Source organism: Orcinus orca, chromosome 6 (assembly GCF_937001465.1).
Source record: "Orcinus orca chromosome 6, mOrcOrc1.1, whole genome shotgun sequence".
Classification (NCBI taxonomy): domain Eukaryota; kingdom Metazoa; phylum Chordata; class Mammalia; order Artiodactyla; family Delphinidae; genus Orcinus; species Orcinus orca.
Window position 1 is genome coordinate 69,999,752 of NC_064564.1, and position 24,634 is coordinate 70,024,385.

Genomic DNA, 24,634 nt, shown 5'->3' on the forward strand with positions numbered 1-24,634 from the left:
ATGATTATCGTATGACTGTAATCTTACTCCTGTGTATTTATTCTAGAGAATTGAAACTTTAGGTTCACACAGAAACCTGGACACAAATATTTATAGCAGCTCTATTCATAATATTCTCCAAATGGAAGTAACCCAAAGTCCTTCAACAGGTGACTGGATAAACAAATTGTGATATATCCATACAGTGGAATACCACTTGGCAATAAAATGGAACTACTGGTACACACAACTTGGATGACTGTCAGGTGATTATGCTGAGTAAAAGGAGCCTGATTCAAAATGTCATATACTGTGTGAATCCATTTATATGGTACTTAAAAAGACAAAACTAAAGAGATGAACCCAGAGCAGTGGTTACCAGCGGCCAGGGCGGGTGATAGGTGTGACTATATGAGGGTGTTTCTTGAAGGTGATGGAAATGTTTTGTCTCCTGATTGTGGTGCCAGTTACATGAATCTATATACATGTCAAAATTCAAAACACACCAAAAAGTCCATTTTATTGTGGGTTAATTAAAATACATTGAAAAATCTTTCCTCCTAATGGTAAGTTGCTGTCTGGGTTGAACAGTACTTCTCTGGAGCAACTACCCAATGATGGGCCTCTTAAACAACAGTTTTGGAACTCTCCTTCAGAAACTTAGAACTCATTTTAGAGAATCACAGTAAATAGTAAATAACCTGCAAAAGGAGACAAGAAGACATTTCAATGCAAGAGCAGTAAAGAATCTGAAAGTTTGCCTTGCTGCCAAGTCAAAAGGAAAACACAAATATTTGTATAGCTTTGTAACAAAAGAGCCAGATGGGTTTTGTCAGGAAGACCTCTTAATGGCACTTACAGCTTTAAAATAACAAGCCTTGCTCCTATTATGTGGAAATTGCACGCAAATGTGCTGCATGTCAGGGACCACAGTGCTGCCCTGGGGAGAGGACGTTAAAGATAAAACCCAGACTGACAAGGAGGAGAATCTGTCTGCTTGTGTAGATGCGGTGAGCCCAATAACTTCTGGACGCTGGATCTTGAGATTGAGTGCACTACTTAGCAGGGTCATTTAGATCACTTTGCAGTTGTGGGTTCATGATTATTTCTGTTTTCAGCTGTACAGATAGTATCTTAAGCCCTTTAGTTTAGATGGAGTGTTTGGGGATCAAGGCAAAAGACTAGGCTTTTTTGAAAGAGTAGAGTGGTGGTTATTGATGGAGACAGGGGTTTTCAGTATTGCATCCCCACTCATCCAACTGCAAAGTCTCATATCCTTTCTGTTTCCAGCAAAGAGATATTTAACACCAACTTCCCTTTCCATAGAATTGAATCAAATGCTTGCCCATTATGGTTTTGGGTTAAGTAAGCAGGGGTCAAGTAGGGTTCTTGGCATATTAGTGACAGACCAACTTAAAAGGAATGCAATAGAAGAATAAGGGGTAACTCTGAGAATCAAAGGAAAAGCTGGTCTCAAAAATAATAGCAACCTGAGGTCAGGATGGCCATCATTACAAAGTCTACAAATAATAAATGCTGGAGAGAGTATGGAGAAAAGGGAACCCTTTGGTGGGAATGTAAATTGGTGCAGCCACTATGGAAAACAGTATGAAGTTTCCTTAAAGAAACTAGGAATAAAGTTGCCATATGATCCAGCAGTCCCACACCTGAGCATATATCTAGAAAGACAAAAGCTCTAATTTGAAAAGATACACACACCCCAGTGTTCATAGCAGCACTGTTTACAATAGCCAAGATGTGGAAGCAACCTAAGTGTCCATCAAGAGATGAAAGGATAGAGAAGTTGTGGTACATGTATACAATGGAATACTACTCAGTTATAAAATAGAATGAAATAATGCCATTTGCAGCGACGTGAATGGACCTAGAGATTATCATACTAAATGAAGTCAGACAGAGAGACAAATATCATATGATATCACTTATATGTGGAACCTAAAAGACATTACAAATGAACTTATTTGCAAAACAGAAACAGACTCACAGACATAGAAAACAAATTTATAGTTACCAAAGGGGAAGTGGGAAGGGATAAATTGGGGGTATGGGATTAACAGGTGCACACTACCATATATAAAATAAACAACAAGGATTTACTGTATAGCATAGGGAATTATATTCAATATCTTGTAATAAACTGTGATGGAAAAGAAAAAAATCTACAGATTAAAGAACAACAACAACAAAAAATAATAGGAACCTGGGTGCCAGGAATTATATATGGACAATCTTGTTAGACAATTGCCTTACAGATCAAGGAAGAAACTTTATACATTTTCCCCATGTCACTTCACTCAGAGCTCAGTCTAGGTTGAATCACATGCTTGCTCTTTGGCCAGGGAAGAGGAGGCCACCTTGAGTGACATGCAGTGGGAGAAGGGGGTAGGTCTACCAAAGGTGTTTCCTTGAGAAGGGGTTGGATATTGGACAGACAGAAACAACAGTTTCCAGATCACCATGGTGGGATATTCTACATTTTTAAAAATTAATTTTTATTAGAGTACGGGCATTCTACATTTTAAACTAAACAGCTCTGGAGAGTGTGTGACTGAGTGTGGGTATGGTGCAGGGAGGGGTGGGGAAGGTGTTACGGCAGAACAAGCAGTAGTCTAGGAACTAGACCAGGATCCCAACTCCCAAAGGACTCTGCCGTAAGGTGGCAATAAGATGCCATGGCAAGTTAGTTACTCTTCCTGGACCTCTGCTTTCCTTATTTAAAGAATGAAGAGGTTGGATTTGCTGTTCCCTAAGATGTCTTTTTGCTACAAATATTAAGAGAGGTATATTTTGGGGCCAGGGCCATGACTGTATTCCTTAGCTGGGTATAAGACTGTGTTAAATTCAACAGGATGTTTTGAGTGCTTATAGCAGTGGTTCTTAAATGCTAGCATGCATAAGAATCTTTGTGGAGGTTGGGTGGGTAGAGATGTCCTTATTCCAACGCATATTCCAAAGCCCTGTCCCCAGAGATTCGGATTCGGCCATGCTGAGTGGAGCCCAGGCATCTACATTTTAAACGAAATGGTCAGGTAGTTCTGATGCAGTTGATCAAGCCTGCAGACTTGCATACCTACTGGTTGGTTTTCAGTGAAACGAAAGGAAACCTTCTCAGTTGGAGCTGCAGTTATTACAAAATATTCAAAGTAGGGCAACGGGCATGGCCCTGAAAGCTCCCTCGTTAAGCCCACTAGATAGTGTGAAGATGCTGGGAAGACAGTGGACATCAGGGTAGCCAGGGACTCTACTGCCTTTGCATTGGGGCACAAGAGTCACAACCACCCAGGGCTCCTGCATTTTGTCCTCAGGCCTCTCACTCTGTTTGCCACCAGTGTAGCCATGTAATAAAGCTGTGGGGTAGAGAGTTGGCCATGAGTACCTTGAGAGTTTTCCTTATTGTACCAATCTTACGAGGCTCTTAAATAGACCTTTCTAGGTGAGGACATGTGTTTGGGGTCAGCAGAGTCTGATTTCTAAATTTCTGTTTTCAGAAGTTGAACCTCCAGGCTACACTTGCACATTAAACACATCTCATGTGGGGAGTTATGTTGAAGGATGCACAGTCCATTGTTTTCTTGAGTCTTATAATTTGTACTGTACCCTCTGTCTGGGGATCTCCAAGTGCTTTTTAAGAATATCTCACTCAAGGTGCTCCATGCATACATGTCATTTGTAAATGGTGAAGGAATATGCTTTATGTGTATAAAATGCCTGAATCCTTCTCTACTAGCTTGTACAGTGTGCCATTAAAACCTATAGTGGACATCCAAGCGTTTCTTGGCTTTTTGAGGCGGAAGAATTTGGTCATGTGGACCAGACTGTAGTCCAAATAGATTCAGAGTCCTGGCCAAATGAAAGTGAAGTACAGCCAAGGTGAAAGTAGTTTAAGTTGTGATATAACTTATACTTGGTTGTATCCAAGAAACCTACTTGTGTATTATATAATACACAAAATAATAGTGATTTAAAAATAACAATGCTGTGAGGACACTAACACAGTATTTAACTGTGGATATCATATGATTTATGATGTACAAAGCACTTTCCCATACACTTGTCTTCATTGGTTCCTATCTTAGGACAGAGACTGGATGGGGAAACTTGGTCTGTAACTTCTGACAAAATGGCTAAGGCCCTTTGTAGCTAAGAACTCTCTGTATTTGCAGCTGACTGTTCCTAAGTAGGACTGTGTCCCATTTCTGTGTTATGTTTCAAATGAAATTGTCCTTTCTTTTCAGATACTTGAGTGGTTGTGTATATGCCGTGTGTGTGTGTGTGTGTGTGTGTGTGTGTGTGTGTGTGTGTTGCATGGAGAAACAAAGGCTAGGGCTGGAGGGGGTGTATGCATGAAGGATACATTCTACAAGTTTTAATTCTTGCTTTATTTTTCTCTTTATCTGATTCTGAGGGGAGTTCAGCATATTCTTTGGCTTCGAGAAATGATATTTGAAAGAGGAATGAAAGTGTTTATTCTTCGGAGTTAAAAAAAACAACAAAACCTCAGCAAGTATGCATTCTGTTCCACTTGGTCTTGGAAGTCCTTTGCCAGCGAGATGAGCTTTATATCTTCTCTCTGGTGAAACTTCCCCACGTCTCCTGATCGACATTCCTCCACTTGTACGCTTCATAAATTAGGAGGGACGGTGCTGTTGTCATACTTGACCATATAAGGGAAAGAGAGGCCCCATGTTATTTGGTCCTGCACTCATGTCAGAACTGTATATACACTCAGGGCCTTTTAAGGGAACATGGTGCGTGCAGGGAAAACATCCCCAGGCAGTCCATCCATTTTCCTCGCTACTGCAGGGCTGGTGCCTGCAAGCTCTGTGTCACTCGGAAGCATAAATCACAGGGGGTTGCTGGCGCTGAGCTCAGGGGAGGAAAACCTCGGAGGACCGTGCTCGCTGCCTAGCGCCGTTGGCCTCTTCATTTTTACTAAAAGCCTATCTCACCACTTGGCCTTCTGACTTGCAGTGAGAACTTCACAACTTATACATCCTGATGTTCATTTGGACACCCCTCAGCCCGCTCCCTGTTACAAATTATTATGATGGCTGCAGTGAGGTGACCACGGCTTCCTTAAGATTTCAGATGAGTCTTGTCTGCACTGTAGCATTTGTCTCCATGTAGCATGAGGTCTCGACTTCAGAGAGGCTGGCCTTGAACCACAGAGCTTCCTCTTCCTAGCTCTGAGAACTCGGACACATTACATAACCTCTATGAGGCCCAACGTCCTTATCTAAAAATGGGGAAGATAAAGGCGGTAAAATCCATTTTAAAGTGTTTAGCACAGTGCCTGGTGCATAGTAAGTAAATGCTTGATACCTGTTAGCCGTTACTATTATTACTATTGCTGCCAGAAGAGAGCTATCGTTCTGCTCTTTGCAGCAAGAATTTCCTATAGCTCCCGCTGCTCCGATACAGCACTCTTTTTACCAACATTTTCTTTGAATTCAAAACACATCCAGAAGTCTTCTTAGCAGCCCTGAAGAATGTCTTGGCACAACTCATTGTACAGAGAATAGGTTCTGGAATCAGGCAGGCCAGGGCCTGAATCCCTGCCCAGCCACTTATCTGTTACAGCATTGGACAAACAACTTAATCTCTTGGTACCTCAGTTTTGTGGTGTGTAGTCTGGTGGTAATGGTTGTTTAAATCCAGGTATTTTGGTTGCCACGGGCAGAAATGAATCAAGTATAGAACCAGGACAAAGAGGGTTGATAGCAATCCTATAGAGATTTCACGGAAATAAACTGCAGTTCGGAGGGCTCTTCAGTGCTAATAGTAAGCAAGGTGGACGGACTTCCCTGGTGCTCAGTGGTTAAGGTGCTGTGCTTCCAACGCGGGGGGCACGGGTTCGAACCCTGGTCAGAGAACTAAGAGCCCACATGCCGCATGGCCAAAAAAAAAAAAAAAAAAAAGAGCCAACAGGTCTCGTCTGGCTCTGTCCACCTGGTGGACACCCGGTTCAGCCTTGGTCCCATCAGCTCAGATCACCCTGGCCGCAGGGCCTCTGGGCTGGGGCACTTTCTCTGGAAGAGGCAACAGGTAATGAAGCACAAGGAGGAGGAAAAATAATGCCTTGTGGGATTGCTGGGAGGAGTCAGTGCATTACCATAGGGAAGCACCCAGCATGGTGCCTGGTACTAGTCAGTGCTTGCTAAGTGTTCGCTCTGTCCCACCGCATCCCTAACTCCCTTCCCCAAGAGTAGACACTCCACTCCTAGAGCCATGGTACCAAAGATGGGGAGAGGAAGGAGCACTGATGTCACTTCCGGGTTAGAATTCAAAGGGAAAGAGATAGCTAAGTTTGCGGAAGAGAAAGAGAGGCCTTGAGAGGAGGGGGAGCTTCCACTTGGAGGCACATAGATTGTCTCCTCCGGTACAGCTAATCACACTCACTTCCTTCTTTGAATTCCACCCGCTTGAGCTACATTTCACAGAAAACAGAGTCCTGCATGATAGGTCAAAAGGACAGTAACACGACTGTGGGTCTCCTTCAAACTCCTGCCGCTCTGTTCAGGCAGGTCCAGCATCAGCCATGCTGCCAGGACAACCAGGTAGCTACATCATCCAGGCCAGGGGGGTGTTGGGGAGAACACTTAGGGAAGCCTGCACGGGACGTCCCTTGATGCCCCCGAACCTTCAAGGCAGAGCCCTGGTCCTGTCCAGAGGCTTCTATCCAGTACCCCAGGGGCCCTTGCTAATTTCATTAACAGACCTCCCTTCTCTTCTCGGGTTAGGTCAGAGGTTCTCAAACTGCTTTTCTGTTCACAGGCATAACCCACTCCCATCAGGAGCACCTGTTGTCCCCTGCAGTGATTCTCAGGCAGGTGGAGCTCTGCCTAGTAGAATCTCCCCACCTCTGAGTTTCTGATAATCCCTCCTGACCCTGTTAGAATGTAGCTCAGAGGTTGTTTTTCAATCAGTAAACATCCCTCAAGCACCTGTTCAGTACCTGACCCTATGCTAGGAGTTGATCTTCAGAGAAGGACACAGCCCTTGTCCTCCTGAAGCTGCTGGAGGAGATGGGCCAGGTCAGTGATGTTTTGCACGAGGCTATGGGAGAGCAGAAGAGACACCTGTGATGGGGTGATCTTGTTGCCTTCAAGGAACCTCTGTGGGTCTGGAGGTTCTTCCCAGAAACTGAGACTTAAAGGACATATAAGAGTTAGCTAGCTGAAGTGAGGGAAGCTGTATTCCTGAGTCCTGGGGGGCAGAAAGCATGGCTTATCTGGAAATTGCAAGCTTTTGGAGTCCCTGGAAGGTAAAACTGCAGAGTATTTCTTCAAGGGAGGACAGACTCTTTCCCTTGATGCCAAGCTTGGCTGTGAGTGCCCTGGGGCCCCCAAGGTCATAGCCCTTTTAGTTCCCATGCAGCACCTTCCCAGGAAACACTCTGTGCCAGTCCACAGTGGAGGGAAGCGGGTGGTGGCAGGTCCCGATCCCACACAGCCATCTCTCAGGTTCAAACCCCTCTGGCAGCCCCTGTTTCCTTGCAGGCTATCGCTAATGGATGAGTCACTTTTCTTTGAAGCCTTCAGAAGACCCACTTACCCCAAGGAGGGTGAGGATTTCTGCCTGTCAAATTGTGCTGCTTTTCTGGGATGTTTACTGTGTCACAAACACCCCCATCTCTTCCTGTGAGGACACTGAGACACACAGAAATGCAGCGACTTACCAGCAAAAGTTAGTGAAAGATGGAGTTAGGATTTTGACCCAGGTTGCTCCATCCAAGAAGCCCAAGCTTGTTCCACTCTGCTGCCCAGTCTCCCTAGAGCAGGGGTCCCCAACCTCCGGGGTCTAATGCCTGAGCATCTGAGGCATTTCTGTAATAATAGAAATAAAGTGCACAATAAATATAATGAGCTTGAATCACCCCAAAACCATCATGCCACCCCTGGTCCATGGAAGAATTGTCTTCCAAAAAACCGGTTCCTGGTGCCAGAAAGGTTGGGGACCACTGCTAGAGCACTACAGGAGAAGTGAGTGGGGAAGTAAACCCACTCCTCTCAGTAGCAGGTATTGTTATTATTCCAGTTTCTTGGATGTGAACCGCAAATAAAAGAGGATAAGTGGCCTATGAGGGTCACAGGATGAAAAGTATAAGAGCTGCACTTTGAACCCAGGCTTGTCAGATTTCAGAGAGTGCGGTACTTACAGGCTAGGGGGCCAGATGTCCCGCTCACATTTGCGGCAAGTGCTGTGGTGCGCCGAGGGCTGAACCTCAGCCTGCCAGGGTTTGATTGCCATCTTCCGTATTCTCTTGAGACAGACTCACATCTAGGCTAGCCCTGATGTTCAATGCCAATCTAAGTCTGGACTCCCAATCGAATAAGATCCTCTGAGGACTTCTTAAACATTGTACAATATGTACAGCAAAATTTGGTTATTAGCATTTTGAATACACGCACATATATATATGTATATATATATCATACATATATTTGTCATATTTAATCCAAATCCTTTACTCTGTATATATCTCTAAAGTAATAGAATGTTTGTAAATAAGGGTTTTATCTTGCCCAAAGTCTATATATATACATACAAATGTATATGGTTGCATTGCTTAATGGATCACCATCATTTGCATATAGTTTGTCTTCACTCACAGCTTTTTATAAACCTCCTAGAATAAGAATCTTCTAGAAATAAGAAACACTACTTGTTACAAGTATAGACACCAAGACCCACTATTCAAGATATTCTTGTGGAGGGGCCTAGCAATCTGTACCTTTAATAAGTACCCCAGATGATTGTTATTATCAAGAAAGTGTGGGTAGCACTGGTGTCTTCTGTGAAACTGAGTGATTAAGCATCGCCAGCTAGACAAGAGAAGAGGGAGACTCGTCCAAGCTGTGTGCCAGGTGAGGCCTTTAAAAACACTATCTGGGGGCTTCCCTGGTGGCGCAGTGGTTGAGAGTCCGCCTGACGATGCAGGGGACACGGGTTCGTGCCCCGGTCCGGGAAGATCCCACATGCCGCGGAGCGGCTGGGCCCGTGAGCCATGGCCGCTGAGCCTGCGCGTCCGGAGCCTGTGCTCCGCAACGGGAGAGGCCACAGCAGTGAGAAGCCCGTGTACCGCAAAAAAAAAAGAAAAACCACTATCTGGGTACCCAATAGATGTCATCTTACTCTAAGTTTATAAAAGTTTACATCGTAGGAAGTCATTTTGCTACTTTTATTTGAGTTGAATATGCACATTTGGTTTCACTAGGGGAAAGCACCCCAACTGTCATATTTCATCCAGCTAGAAAGTCTGTTACAAGTGAATGACCATATTTTTCTTCTGACCTTTGGAGCATTGCCTTGAGATTTTCCCAAGAAACTCAGTCAGTAGCCTAGTGCCAGGTTAGTGTGCTGGGGTTGCATGCCTCCATATCTGGCTTTCCAGATGGGCATTATTAACTGCATTGGATATTGGCAGAGAAAATGGGAGCTGGCTGAGAGAATTCTGGGATGGAATGTTCAGAAATAAATTTGTAGGACCTGCTGAAAATAAGTATAGTATATGCAGAATGTGGTGGGGATAAAGTGAAGGAGAAGATGAAGCATTCTCCCCGAAACCTTATTGTGCAAGAAACTACCTAAGATTCTGACAAGAGTTACACCACTTGCCCTTGCCCCCAACACACACCCACACACCCACACCCACACACACACACACACTCATACACACAATACACATGCATACACATGCCCACCCCCCCTCATGTCCACACACACACAAGCACACACATACACACACATGCCCACATGCCCACATACACACACATGCCCACACACACCCACACCCACACACACACACACACTCATACACACAATACACATGCATACACATGCCCACCCCCCCTCATGTCCACACACACACAAGCACACACATACACACACATGCCCACATGCACTTGGGTCATTTTATCCCTCATTGGCATCCTCAGCTTCTTTCCTAGGGCCTTTGATATTCATAGCCTTAAAAATAGAGACCTGAAAACAATTACAGTTGATCCTTGAGCAACACGGGTTTCAACTAAACGGGTCCACTTATATACAGATTTCTTTCACTAAATACCTACCACAGTAATACATGATTGGAGATGGGTTGAATCTGCAGGTGCAGAACCATGGATTCAGAGGCCTGACTGTAAAGTTATATGTGGATTTTCAGCTGCACAGGTGGTAGGTGGCCCTAACCCCTGTATTGTCCAAGGGTCAATGGTGTTAACTCCAAAATGAAGAAAACTGCAACATCGACATGAGTAACTGCTTAGTTTAATGTAAAAATGTAACATTTTGTCACTTTATTATTAAATTTAGTATCCAAGTAGTCAACACTTGAAAATAATTTGTAGTATGTATTTTCTCATTTTGAAAGGATTCCCAAGTGTACATGATAGATGAGAAATCTTGTCAATAGTTAATTGAGTGACTTGTAGCCTCATTTCAAAAACAAAATTATAAAAATCCTTTCAAGATTCTTTTAAAGCAAGAAGTCAGTTTTTATGTGAGATGTAGATATATTTTAATATGGTTGGTGTGATATGGGTTGAGGCCTCACCCTCACCTGCACACTCACAGAGTTCACCACTTCTGAGTGCTATTGGGTAGGGCATACGGTTGGAGGAAAAGAAAATGTGCTGTTTAAAGTTGTGTCTTCAACAGTCCAAAGACTGCAAAAGGCTTTAGGGTCCACCCTGAGTCATAGGACCATTGGGGAGGGTGTGATCCACCCCTTGCTACACCAGGAACGTGTTTAAGGGACTTGAGAGTCATAGCTTCTGCTCTGGCTACACGCAGGTGAAACTGATGGAGAGCTTCTGCATCCAGTTGCACAGGCTGTGCATTGTGTAAGGGCCCCGCATTCCAAGGGGCAATGTTCACGCTGAGGACACTTACATTTAAATATTTATTATGACAGTGTTTTCACAGGTGCATTAAAGTGCTCTCTTCTAAGAAAAGCAGTGTGCTACCACGCTTTTTTGAAAGCTGGAAATTATTGGGTCTCAAAGATGATGTAGTACCTTTAGCACCAGGGCACTGCTTGGGCTGCAGCCTGGGCCGATGGAAAAGGCAGTGCTTCTACCTCTCCACTCATCTGTATCATCCCTTCACCGTAGGAAGTGGTGTCTTGACCTGAAGAGAATTGTTCCTCTCACAGGAGACTATGCCCCTACAGTGGTTCTCAATGCCCAGAAGCCACCGTGTCCTCTGCTGACCCTGTCCCTCCTCTGTGGGTCCCCAATTAGGCCCAGCAATCAGCCAAAAACACGGAATGGATCCACACAGAGAAACATTTCCGTGCCTCAGTCTCTGAAAAGGGGGAAAGAACAGTTGAGAAGCATTGTAATTCCCCACGGAGGCTCTACTTCTTCAATTAATTTCAGGAACTGTGTGTTCTCACCAACCTATTTTGGTCCCCGTCCTCCAGAGACCACTAGGCCCTCTGAGAGAGAGTCTGTCCCACTGCATGGGTCACCCTGAATGCAAACAGCTGCTTTCCCCATCTCCTTCCTCTTCCCCTACTGCCTCCCTAGGGACAGAACCCCAGGACCAGATTTAGATAGCAGAGAGCCCTGCTGTCAGTCACCCTCACTGGCCCTGCCCCTGGACTGCCTGGATTGCCTATCAATCTTTTCAGCCAACTCTTTGTAATTAATTCCACGTGGAAGTTCATCCACCGTAACTTAATTTTATCCTGAGCTTTCAATGGTCTCATGTACTTGCTCCCTCTGGTATTTGAAGGACTTAGTTCTGGAATCTAAATGACGTTTGTACCCATGTAGGAGAAGTCTGTGTTCCGATGGAGCCCACAATGTTTGCATGGAATTAACAAATGTCATTAAGTACTTGCTCTGTGCCAGTCAGAGCCCTTACCCTCCAGGGGCTCACAGATTAGAGGCAGTCAGCTGTCCCAACATCTAATGCAATAACCTGTGCTGAGTGTGTAATTGGTAGGGTTTCCTGTGGCAGCACAAAGAAGGGACTGGACACATTGACCTGGATAGTCGAAATAGCCTGAGTGTAGGGGGCTGGATGAAAAGAGTGCTGGGTATCTTCCATGTGCCCCGGGATGCCTCTCCACTCTCTCCCTACACTCTGTCCCACAGGCTGACCTCTATGGACTGTATCAACTGGCTCATCTTCCCTCCTGATTTCAGTTGGGTTTGGACAATTGGGGGCACTACAGATGTCAGGCAGCTGGAGGAGAATGGGGTCAGGAATTGATTTCTCTCCTTGACGGTTTTCTATGGGCTGGCAACATGTCTCCTCTGAAGGTCATGGCTCCTGCCAGGCAGCCCTCTTCACCCAGCTCCGTCTCTGGTTCCAGGAATGAGACTGGGGGTGGTGTAATGCTCGCCCTGATGTTACTTGCCCTGGGGTACTGTACTGTCCATCGTGCTCCCCTTCTCCACTGCCCACACCTGCGTAAATAGCACCTGTGTTTTGGTTTTGTAAATTTATTTATTTTTGGCTGTGTTGGGTCTTCGTTGCTGCACACGGGCTTTCTCTAGTTGCGGCAAGCGGGGGCTACTCTTGGTTGCAGTGTGCGGGCTTCTCATTGCAGTGGCTTCTCTTGTTGCGGAGCACGGGCTCCAGGTGCATGGGCTTCAGTAGTTGCAGCATGTGGGCTCAGTAGTTGTGGATCACGGGCTCTAGAGCACAGGCTCAGTAGTTGTGGCGCATGGGCTTAGTTGCTCTGTGGCATGTGGGATCTTCCTGAACCAGGGATCGAACCTGTGTCCCCTGCATTGGCATGTGGACTCTTAACCACTGTGCCACCGGGAAAGCCCAGCACCTGTGTTAAACTCTCCTCAAATTACTCAATTTGAGTGTGTCATCTATTCCTGTTGGGACTCTTAACTGATATGAAGAGTATCCCCATCTATGTGAACTATGTGTGCCAGGATCTGAAGCTGCATAGTGCTTTAAGGAGGCTCTACCAAAATAGCAGTGTGCTCTGGCAGGAGGATAGAGGGAAATGCAGGAAGCAGCAGCTGGAGAGGTAACAATGCTAACAGCTGTTGCTGCTGTCCGTGCACTTCTCTGAATGTTTGGGGCTTCCCAGGGATCACCCTCACCCCATTTAGTCCTCCCTGAATAAGGAGATTCAGTGTTATTACATTTCACAGGTGAAAGAGCTGGGCTTATTGAGTTTAAGTAACTTGGCCAAGGTCACTCAGCCAAGAAGGGGTGGAGCTGGGTGGGGACTCAGGCAGTCAGAATTCAGAGTCCATCCTCTCGTCCACGCAAAGGTGTTTGGACTTGATTCCACGGCAGTGCACGTCTGCCTACCTTTCCTGTCCACTCAGCTTTACCTTGTGCTGTAAACATCATTTCCCACAAAAGGACATCAACTTCTCCAATAGTTTCTTTCCACATAACTATGTCTTATTAAATCAAAACTTTTTAAAAAGATAAATTAATGTGGCATGAGCTTTCTTTATACTTATCAGCAAAATTAAACCCAATCCTGAGTAAGGATGGACATCCTGGAAGGGTAAGTGCAGCCTTGAATATGTGATATCTTTCAGTTGGGGTGGGTGCTTCTGTGTCCCTTGATAAATACTCGTTTTCTCAGAGCCCATTTAGGGATGGCTGCCTGATGACTTGACATGACTTCCCAGGAAACGGCAAACTGGGTCATACATTAAGCCACAGATCTTTGAGAAAAGTGATAATGACATGATATTTTAATGTTTACCTCTGCTCATGGTATTACCCATAGAATGGTGATGTAGCATTACACAAATACTTCTTTTCTCTGGGTTTTGTTCTTCCTTTAAAACGAGTATCGGGCTTTCCTGGTGGCGCAGTGGTTGAGAGTCTGCCTGCCGATGCAGGGGACATGGGTTCGTGCCCCGGTCCGGGAAGATCCCACATGCCGCGGAGCGGCTGCGCCCGTGAGCCATGGCCACTGAGCCTGCGCGTCCGGAGCCTGTGCTCCGCAACGGGAGAGGCCACAACAGTGAGAGGCCCGCGTACCGCCAAAAAAAAAAAAAAAAAAAAACGAGTATCATTTTACAGCCGCTGTATATTTATTTAATGTTCCATGCCCAGATGTCCCATTTCTCCTGTTTTATGACATAAGAGCAATAAGATTTTTTAATACCATCCAGGAAAAGATGCTGATTGAATCCAGAAGAGGAAACACAGAAGGTTTTAAGAAAGAGAAGCTTTGTTTAGTGAGATGTTTTATCTCCTGGGTTAGAGCTGTCACATCAGTTAGTATTTACTACTTTTTGTCTACAGTTGTAAAGGAATTGATTCTAAATCTTCCAAGGGTATTATATAGGCTTTTAAAAAAGCTTCAGTAAGGTGTCAACATACTTTAAAATTCAAAGCAAAACAAAAAGACAAGAAGATGCTTCACTTTTTGCTCTTCAGGGAGCAATCTCATGGGAATCTGAAGGACAGCTGACAGTCAGTCTTCTCTTTACCGCTCAGCTTAACTGGAACACTTGGGGCTTAATATTTGCCAGCCCTAGCCCCTCAACAGTTTTTCTTTTTTGAAAATAATTAGAACCAGGAACAATTTACATCAAAGTTCTCAAGCATCAAGATGGTAAACATAGACACTTGTTGATTCCCAGACATAGGGTTCCCGAGTATTTGCGAGCTTGAGAGAGTGAACCTGTGATTCTTTCAATTTTACGTATTTTTCTCTTGGATCTTTGGTGCAAGTCCAAAGCCAAATTTTTTCTTTTAAGTGAACATCCTCAGAAATATGCCTGCCTTATGTTTCCTAACAAAACTTAAAATCTAATTGGGAAGGATCCTATTTTCCTCTGTAACACTTACCTAAAATGAAACTACAGAAGCTTTTAGATAAAGCAGCAAAAGCCCCTGGGTTTGGGGTCCCCCTTTGTTTGTTTTACAATTGCCCCAAATCTAGAATTTTTTAGGGAGCATGAAACATAGTTATATTTTGCTTTTTTTAAAAAAATAAATATTCTTTAAATGATATGTCCATTTCCCTTTGGATTAAGTGAAAGTTCCAATACCCAGAACAGTAATAGTGTTGTAATACCGTAGGACATTTCACAGTTGTTAGAGCACTTTCTTTTCTTTTTATACCATCTCATTTGATCCTTATGACTTCCCCGATAAGACAGGCAAGGGAGGTGTTATTTAGTATGTGAGTTTTGAGGTTTAGACCAGGCTGAGATACTACAGGCCCCAGGAACAAGCAGCTCGCTGCTGAAGTTGACATATATTAATATTTATGTATATGGTTGAAAAACTTTTGTGGTCATCTTATTGTGACAGCCTCATGTTTTATATTTATTTTACCTGAAAGTGTGAGTTGCTCCATTCAAAGGATGAGGAAGGAGTGAACTTTGAGATTGGTATTAGAAAACAAGGCCTAGTTGAACTCTGCTTAATTCTTATTGGTGAGCTGAGTAGGCTGCCTTAGAAATGCATTTAAAGTGCAAACTCACATAAGCCTTTTACCTCAGAGCAGCTCCAGCCAGCAGTGCCAGATATCAAAGAAGGGATCTGGGAGTGAACTCATCCATGTGAAAACACTAGGGGACAAACTTGCAGGCAGTTTTGTTCCATGTCTACCAGACCTTAACCAGCATGTCCAGAATGCTATTAAACTCCATCTTCAGTAGTTTATTTCCTGGGATGTTGTAAATAAGGCTAATTTAAACATGTACTCAGTCATAAATACTACAGGGGTTTTTTCTTTTAAATAAAACAGCTTATGGAACTCGATATCAAAAAAAGAAACAATCCAGTTAAAAAATGGGCCGAAGACCTAAATAGACATTTCACCAAGGAAGACATACAGATGGCCAAGAGGCACATGAAAAGATGCTCAGCATCACTAATCATTAGAGAAATGCAAATCAAAACTACAATGAGATATCACCTCATGCTGGTCAGAATGGCCATTATCAAAAAATCTAGAAACAATAAATGCTGGAAAGGGTGTGGTGAAAAGGGAACCCTCCTGCACTGTTGGTGGGAATGTAAATTTATACAGCCACTATGGAAAACAGTATGGAGGTTCCTTAAAAAACTACAAATAGAACTACCATATGACCCAGCAATCCCGCTACTGGGCATATACCCAGAGAAAACCATAATTCAAAAAGAGACATGTACCACAATGTTCATTGCAGAACTATAGACAATAGCCAGGACATAGAACCAACCTAAATGTCCATTGACAGGTGAATGGATAAAGAAGTTGTGGCACATATATATAATGGAATATTACTCAGCCATAAAAAGAAATGAAATTGAGTTATTTGTAGTGAGGTGGATGGACCTAGAGTCTGTCATACAGAGTGAAGTAAGTCAGAAAGAGAAAAACAAATACTGTATGCTAACGCATATATATGGAATCTAAAAAAAAAAATGGTACTGATGAACCTTGTTGCAGGGCAGGAATAAAGCGGTAGATATAGAGAATGGACTTGAGGACATGGCGTGGGAGGGCGAAGCTGGGGCAAAGTGAGAGTAGTAACATGAACATATATACACTACCGAGTGTAAAATAGATAGCTGGTGGGGAGCAGCCGCATAGCACGGGGAGATCGGCTCGGTGCTTTGCGATGACCTACAGGGGTGTGATAGGGTGGATGCGAGGGAGGCTCAAGAGGTAGGAGATATGTGGACATGTGTATGCATGTGGCTGATTCACTTTGTTATACAACAGGAACTAACACAGTATTGTGAAGCAATTATACTCCAGTAAAGGTCTATTTAAAAATAAATAAATAAATGTTAAATGAAGCATAATGTATATTTAACAAGGCACATCTCATGCGTAGCTCAAGGACTTTTTACAAAGAGCACACACCCATGTAACTACCATTGTAGATCAAGAAACAGAACAGCATTCCTGAAGCTCCCTCGATCCCCATTCCAATCACTACCTCCCCCTCCTCCCCAGAGATAACCTCTATCCTGACTTCTGTCACCAATGACTAGCTTTTTTGGGTTTTTTTTTCCAGCTTTATTGAGATATAATTGGCAGATAAAGCTATAATATATTTAAAATATACAACGTGATGATTTGATACTGATAGACATTGTGAAATGATTATCACAATCAAGTTAATTAACTCATTCATCACCTCACATAGTTTTTTTAGTGAGATTCTGCTTTCAGCAAATTTCAAGTACACAGTACATGTTAATAACTATAGTCACCGTGCTGTACATTAGATCTTCAGAACTTATTTATCTTTTAATTTTTTATTGAAGAATAGTTGATTTACAGTGCTGTGCCAATCTCTGCTGTACAGCAAAGTGACTCAGTTATACACATACAGACATCTTTAGAACTTGTTTATTTTATAAATGGGGATTTGTACCCTTTGACCACCATCTCCCCATTCCACCTCCCCACCCCAGTCCCTGGCAACCACCAATCTACTCTTCATTTCTAGGAATTCAGCTTTATTTTTTTTTCGACTCCACATTTAAGTGATACCTTACCGTGTCTGGTTTTCTCTCTCTGGCTTATTTCACTCAGCAGAATGCCCTCCAGTTTCATTCATGTTGTTGCAAATAGCAGAATTTCCTTCTTTCTTTATGGCTGAGTAATATTCATTGTATTTATATACCACATCTTCTTTATCCATTCATCTGTCATTGGACATGTAGGTGGTTTCTGTATCTTGGCTATTGTGTATAATGATGCAATGAACATAGGAGTACAGATATCCTTTTGAGATCCTGTTTTCATTTCCTTTGGATAAATATCTAGAAGTGTGATTACTGGATCATATGATAGTTCTTTTTTAATTTTTTGAGGAGAGGACCTCCATGTTATTTTCCATAGTGACTGTACCAGTGTACCTTCCCACCAACATTGCACAAGTGTTCCCTTTTCTCCACATCCACACTGGCTCTCTTATCTCTTGTCTTTTTGACAGTAGCCATTCTGTCAGGTTGGCTAAAAACCCAATAATAGGTGTGAGGTGATATCTCATTGTGGTTTTGATTTGCACTTCTCTGATGATTGGTGATGTTGAGCATCTTTTCATGTACCTCTTGGTCATTTGTGTGTCTTCTTCAGAAAAATTTATTTTCCTATTTAGACCCTTTAACCATTTAAAAAAAATTAGATTGTTTGTTTTCTTGCTATTGAGTTGTAAGCATTCCTTATATATTTTGGATATTAACCCCTTATTGGATATAGGGTTTGCACATATATTTTCCCATTCCATAGGTTGTCTTTTCATTTTGTGGGTTGTGAATATCCTCTTTTGTAAAGTGCCTAATCAAGATTTTTGCCCATGTTTTAAAGGTTATCTGCCTATTTTATTGATTTGTAGGAGTTTTTACATATAAACCACGTATAAGTCTTTTGTTGGATATATGTGATGCAGATATCTCCTAATCTATGTAGATGGAGGCTTTTTAAGAAGGGACTGAGAGTTCAGTATGTAGAAAATAGAACCAAGAGGTGTGCTCAGCTCTTAAGAAAGTGGATGTTTGAAGATAAATTAAAGGAAGAGCGACCTGGATCTTGTCCTTTTAAAATCTATTGGAACTTTCTTAAAGTAGAATTCCAAGAGTAGCTGATGCTGCCTCATGTACTTGATATAATTAGTCATTTTTTATTTGGCTGTTCTCTTGCAAGGTAAAGGAGAGTCATTAGTAACTGTTGGTATTCCAGTAGAATATTGTCACATACACTGATGTAGTACTGTGTAATTAAGTTAATACACATTTTAATACCTACTGTGGGCATGCACGGCGCTGGATGCGGGAGGTGCAAAGGTGGGTGTGCTGGCACCTCTACATGTAGTGAGCTTTTAGGAATCTTTCAGGATGCTTTTGTATCTGTTATCTTGTTTGAGCACATGAGGGTAAGGCGACCACCAGACTGGTAAAATAGAAATAATTTGTCCTTCTGTTTCTCAGACTTTTGACTCTCATATATTCACTGCCCTAATTCTGTAACATCTTTATTTTCAAGAAATGCCTTTGTCTTATCCTGATAGCCCCACCAATTAATACCTGGAGAAATTCTCTTTGCTCAAAATGACTAATTTAAATAAAACATGCAGAAATTACTTATCTCTTAATATAATATAAGGAACCTACAATGAGAAAAGACCATAAAATAGAGATACTTTTCCCCTTGCTATTCGACAATACTCCTTAAACAATAGATATTAGTCAACTGAAATCATGCAGAATTTATTGAGGGCAAGTCTGACAAGGTATTATGTTATCCTAGACATTGAAGAGCTATAAAGGTATATAAGATGCAGCCCCTGCCCTCAAAGAACTAACACACTGGTGGTTGTAGTGGTGGTATCTGTGTGTGGAGGGAGAGTGTTAAGAAGGTAACAACATATACAGTGACAATGTGAACATAAAAACCCCCTACCAAGAGAGGAAGCCTAGGGCAGGAAGGGTTACTTTGGATTGATAACGGCAATGAAAAAAGAATTGTATTTGTTACGATAATGGAGCTGGTGCTACAGAACTAATCCCAAAGTGTACAATGGCTCAAACATGGCAAGAGGTTATTTCTCAGTCATTAGAAGTTAAAAACAAGTGTTCCTGATTGGTGACTAATTCTGCTCCAAATGGTGATTCAGAGATCCAGATCCTTCCAACTTGTAGGTCCACCGTCTTCAACATGTGGCTTCTAGGATTGCTGGGCTTGTCCACATTAGACTGGCAGAAGGAGAAAGAGCATGGAGGATGGGAAATTTTAATAACCAGATTTGAAAAGCGTGTGCATTGTCTCCACTGGGGTTCCGTTGGCTAGAACTCAGCATGTGGCCACAGTGAACCTCGTGGGAGGTTGGGAAGTGTAGTCCAGCTGTGTGTCCAGGAAAAGATACTTTTGTTGACCACTAGCAGCCTTTGCCACAGGATTCATGATGGCAGGGCATTTAAGATAGGTTTTGAAGCAAAGTGAAGTATTTTGAGAGAGATTGGAAAGGAGGATTAATCCAGGTAATATGAAAAGCATAAAGAAGGACTTGTAAAAAGCAACAACAACAATGCAAGAGCATATTTAGAAAATAAGAGATGGTTCAGTTTTTAGCAGCATATGGGGAGTATCATGGGAGAAAGTATTGGCAAAATAGGTTGAGGCTATTTCCAACCTGAAGCCACATTTTTAGAGGTTTTAAAATCCACACTAAGAAGCTTATATCCACCATGTTTTTTTTGTTTTTTTTTTTTTTTTTTTTTTTTTGCGGTACGCGGGCCTCTCACTGTTGTGGCCTCTCCCGTTGCGGAGCACAGGCTCCGGACGCGCAGGCTCAGTGTCCCTGGCTCATGGGGCCTAGCCGCTCCGCGGCATGTGGGATCTTCCTGGACCGGGACACGAACCCGCGTCCCCCACGTCGGCAGGCGGACTCTCAACCACTGCACCACCAGGGAAGCCCACCATGGTTTGTTTTGTTTTGTTTTGTTTCGGCTACCAAGGCTCACTCCCATCTGCAGGAAAACTGTGGCCCAGATTCATTTTCTTTCTTTTCCTTCATATGCTGGTCTTTCCTAGAAAGTGAGTTTTGTTTGTCTCTGACACATGGTGGTGGTAGTCGAGGAGAGGGGTGCAGACCCTCAGCATGAGCTGCTTCATTTTTAGCTTTTGTACCAGAGACTCCACTGGGGCCTCCTGCCAAAAACCAGTCTAGAGCCTGGTATCTGCTGAATGTTATGCTTGGGATGGGTCCCAAGTTCAGTAGAAGGAGAAGGGAGGGGCATTCCTTTCTGACTGTAGGACACATCAACTCATGCTCAGGATCCGGGAATTTAATTACCCATATTGTTATCTTAGCTTGTACAGCTGCAGATGTGGCTCATAGTCATAAAAGTATCCGGTCCTTTAAAATCCAGCCTCAGCCTTCAGCCTGATGACCTCCTGACAGTGGTCAGCTGAGAAGGGTGGAGCTGGGGAAATCCTCTCCCCTCCTTTCAGTTCTGCCAACTTGGCTTTGAACCAACAAGAATGTTTTGGCCAGAGAATATATATCCCCACACCCTCTAGCCTCTCTCTTACCCTCACCTCTGCCCCATGTTGCATATTCTATTTCGTAATCTTATGCGTTCATTTTAGCTAAATTAATTTTGACCCCGGCTTTATTATGCGCTGCCCTAGAAGGCTTCAGTGTGAATGATTTCTCCTTCCTTGAGCTTCTGACCTTAAATTAATGGCTGTGAAAGCTTACCTTTGCTCTCCAATTTGGAGAGGATTTATTTCATTATTCCTACCAGGATGTAAACATGATTGTATATCTTTCTTAGACTACTGAGGAAAAGAGAACATTTGATGTAACACCCAAGCATCCAAAAGGTGCTTGTTTTCAAAGCAAACTTTTTTTTTAAGACTTTTTTTTTTTAAGTTGAACCTTTATTTATTTATTTATTGGCTGCGTTGGGTCTTCATTGTTGCGTGGGGGCTTTCTCTAGTTGTAGCGAGCGGGGGCTACTCTTTGTTGCGGTGCATGGGCTTCTCATTGCGGTGGCTTCTCTTGTTGTGGGCTCTGTGGGCTCTAGGTGTGCGGGCTTCAGTAGCTGCAGCACGCAAACTCAGTAGTTGTGGCTCGCGGGCTCTAGAGCGCAGGCTCAGTAGTTGTGGCATATGGGCTTAGTTGCTCCACGGCATGTGGGATCTTCCCGGACCAGGGATGGAACCCATGTCCCCTGCATTGGCAGGTGGATTCTTAACCACTGTGCCACCAGGGAAGTCCCTCAAAGCAGACTTGAAAGAGACTTGGCACACAGTTTTTTCAAGATTGTGAGCACATTAATTACATTTGGGTTCAATGGAAAGAGAAGTGTTATGTTCCTCTGGCAAGAGTTCTAGATATTTTTTCCTCTAGGTGGCCACAAAACAAACCTAAAGAAATCACTATTACATCGTGTCCTTTGTCCTATGTGCATTTTTCTTCCTCTTCTTCACCGAGATACCCTCACTGGTTCCTCTCCATGGTCACCTTCTGCACCTATAGTCATCAAAGGACTAAACCTTGCTGGTGGCAGGCATTTGATGTTTTTCTCTTTGGGTTGCCTCCATGTGGGGCTGATGAAACTCTTCAGGCCAGTGTCTGTGGCAGCAGCTCATTCCCCAGCCAACTTTGAGGTTTGTATATGTCTTGAAGCACTAAAACATTTGGGGAGACAGCATCGTGTAGTGGAATGGAACATGGACAGAAATTAAGCAGACTTGGGTCCAGAATCTAGCTTTGCCTCTTATCTCTGTGAGATCTTGAACAAAATACTTGACCTTCTGGGTCCTCTGAGCCTGAGTTTTGACAGTAAAGCTTAGTTTTAGCTGTTTTTAAATTTTATCTAAATGGAACTGTATAGTGTGTATTCCTTTGATACTGGTTTCTTTCACGTGATATTATGTTTGTGAGATTCATTCAAGTTGTTGCACGTAGCACTAGTTTGTTCAATGAAATTTATGCTATTGCATTATATATTGCAAATCATTTGTCCCTTCTACTTTGATGGACTTTTGTTTCAGTTATTACCAATTGTGATTCTATGATCATTTTTTAAAAAATCTTGTGTACATACTCTGTTGAGTAATGTCACCTGCTGGGCTCCCCAGGAAGCAGCTCTGAGATAGATTCGCTTCCAGGAACTTTATTCCTTTCTGCCATCAAGATCAAAGTTTCCTTCAAGAGCAATACCTATGGGGGAGTGAGGAAGGAGGATCAGACAGAGAAGTTGGAGCTGAAATGGCCCTACAGAGTTGTGCCAAATAGGGGCAAGAAGCCTAGACCTTTATACATCTCTCATTTGCCAGGCATTGGATGTGGATTGACCCAAGGAAGGGAGCATGATTTTGAGTGAGACATCTCTCTTTAGCAGAGAGTGGGGGCCACATCCGTGAGCTGTCACCATTCCTAGAAGCCATCAACATTCCTAGAAGCTGGTAGAGTGTTCCAGTCCTAAAAGTCCTAAAATGTGTGTGTGTGTGCGCGTGTGCGTGTTGGAGGTGAAGCTGAGCAGTGTACCACAGTGTCTACTACATCGTTAGTATTAACTTCTAGGAATTGAATTGCTGGTTCATAGGATATGTGTATATTCATCTTTAGTAGATACTGTCAAACAATATTCCAAAGTGTTTGCACCCAAATACCACCTTAATTTAAATTCTGAGATTCCCCAACTGGGATCTTACCACCAAGATAAAGGAATATATATAGAAGTGAAACATAAATGTGAGAATACGCTATACATTAACTGAACATCTTCTATATTATGGGGAAAGCAAAATTGAGTACCGTTGGAATAGGCTATTTATCATTCTCTACCTTATGGCTTGACATCTTGAAAACTGTCCATGTTGTTCAGGATGTTCTAAAATCTAGTTATGGCAGTAACAGATCTTAAAGACTTCCTTATGTGCTGAGGAAAAAAAAAAGGAAAGGAGAAATATGAATTAACTGTTGCCTCGAATTTCATTTTTCAGAGTGGCCAAATCAATGAAGGTCCCTGTGTATGAGACCCCAGCTGGATGGAGATTCTTCTCAAATTTGATGGACTCAGGCCGGTGCTCTCTGTGTGGAGAAGAGAGCTTTGGCACTGGTAGGCTTTATTGGGTTGGTGTTACTGGAGAGGGTGGCTGCAGAACTCTGTGACCCTAGTTTGGGGACCTGTGAGTCCACTGTGAAAGAAAGGCTGGTGAAAGAGTTAGAGGCCAAAAAAAAAAAAAAATCAGAGAAACCTATTGGGATATGTGCTGTGACACCTTCACGTCTTCTGCCCATTTCTTCTTCTTTTTAGAGAGAGAGAGAGAGAGAGAGAGAGGAAATATATCAGATTCCCATGTGTTCATCACATAGTTTCAACCATCATCAACTCCTGGTCAATCTTACTTTATCTCTACCTTCATCCACAAGAGGAGCCCTCCCCTCTGATTATTGTGAAGCAATCCTTAGTGTGAATCTTATAAGTATAAGGGGTACTGAGGGAAAAAAAGAAAAAAAAATATATTTTATATATATATATATATATATATATATATATATATATATATATATATATAACTGTAGTACCATTATCACACCTAAAATGTTAAAAAAATAATTTCTTCTTTCACTATTTTAAAGATGTCACACCATTGTCTTCTGGCTTGCACAGTTTCCAAGAAGTCGGCTCTAATTCTTACCACCATTGCTCTGTATTTAAATTTCGCCTACTTTCCACCTCTGGCTGGCTTCAACATTTTCTTTTTATCTTTTGTTTTTAACAGTTTAATAAAACGTATAGGTACATGTATATTTTTTTTAAACCCTGCTTAGCGTTCTTTGAGATTCTTGGATCTGTTGTTTGTTGTTTTTCATTAATTTTAGAAAATTCTCTGCCATTATCTCTTCTAATATCTCTCTTTCCTTATTCTCTCCTCTCCTCTGAGACTCTAATTACATAATGTTAGATAATTTGTGACCATGTGTTGTCTCAGAGCCCTTACATGCACTATTTGGTTTTGTTTACTCTTTATTCTTTTTGTGTTTCAGTCAAGATAATCTCTATTGGCATATCATTAATTCTTTCCTGAGCTGTGTCCAGTCTTTTGCTGAGCCCAGTGAAGGATTTCTTCATCTCTGATATTGTAGTTTTTATTTCTAGTATTTCTCTTTGACTCTTTTTAAATAATTTTCATCTCTTTGATGAAATTCCTGATCTATTC

The 24,634-nt window shown here is 42.7% G+C and overlaps 1 protein-coding gene across 2 annotated transcripts in view; it reads left to right on the top strand.

Moving 5' to 3' along the window:
• The window catches only part of PGM5 (phosphoglucomutase 5), a 186,603-nt gene that overhangs the window by 88,991 nt on the left and 72,978 nt on the right, over nucleotides 1-24,634 (top strand). For both annotated transcript variants that reach the window (XM_049710845.1, XM_004276424.3), the window contains one exon: nucleotides 23,414-23,529. In XM_049710845.1, coding sequence (XP_049566802.1) covers nucleotides 23,414-23,529 — 116 coding nt within the window. The remainder of the gene's footprint in view (nucleotides 1-23,413; nucleotides 23,530-24,634) is intronic.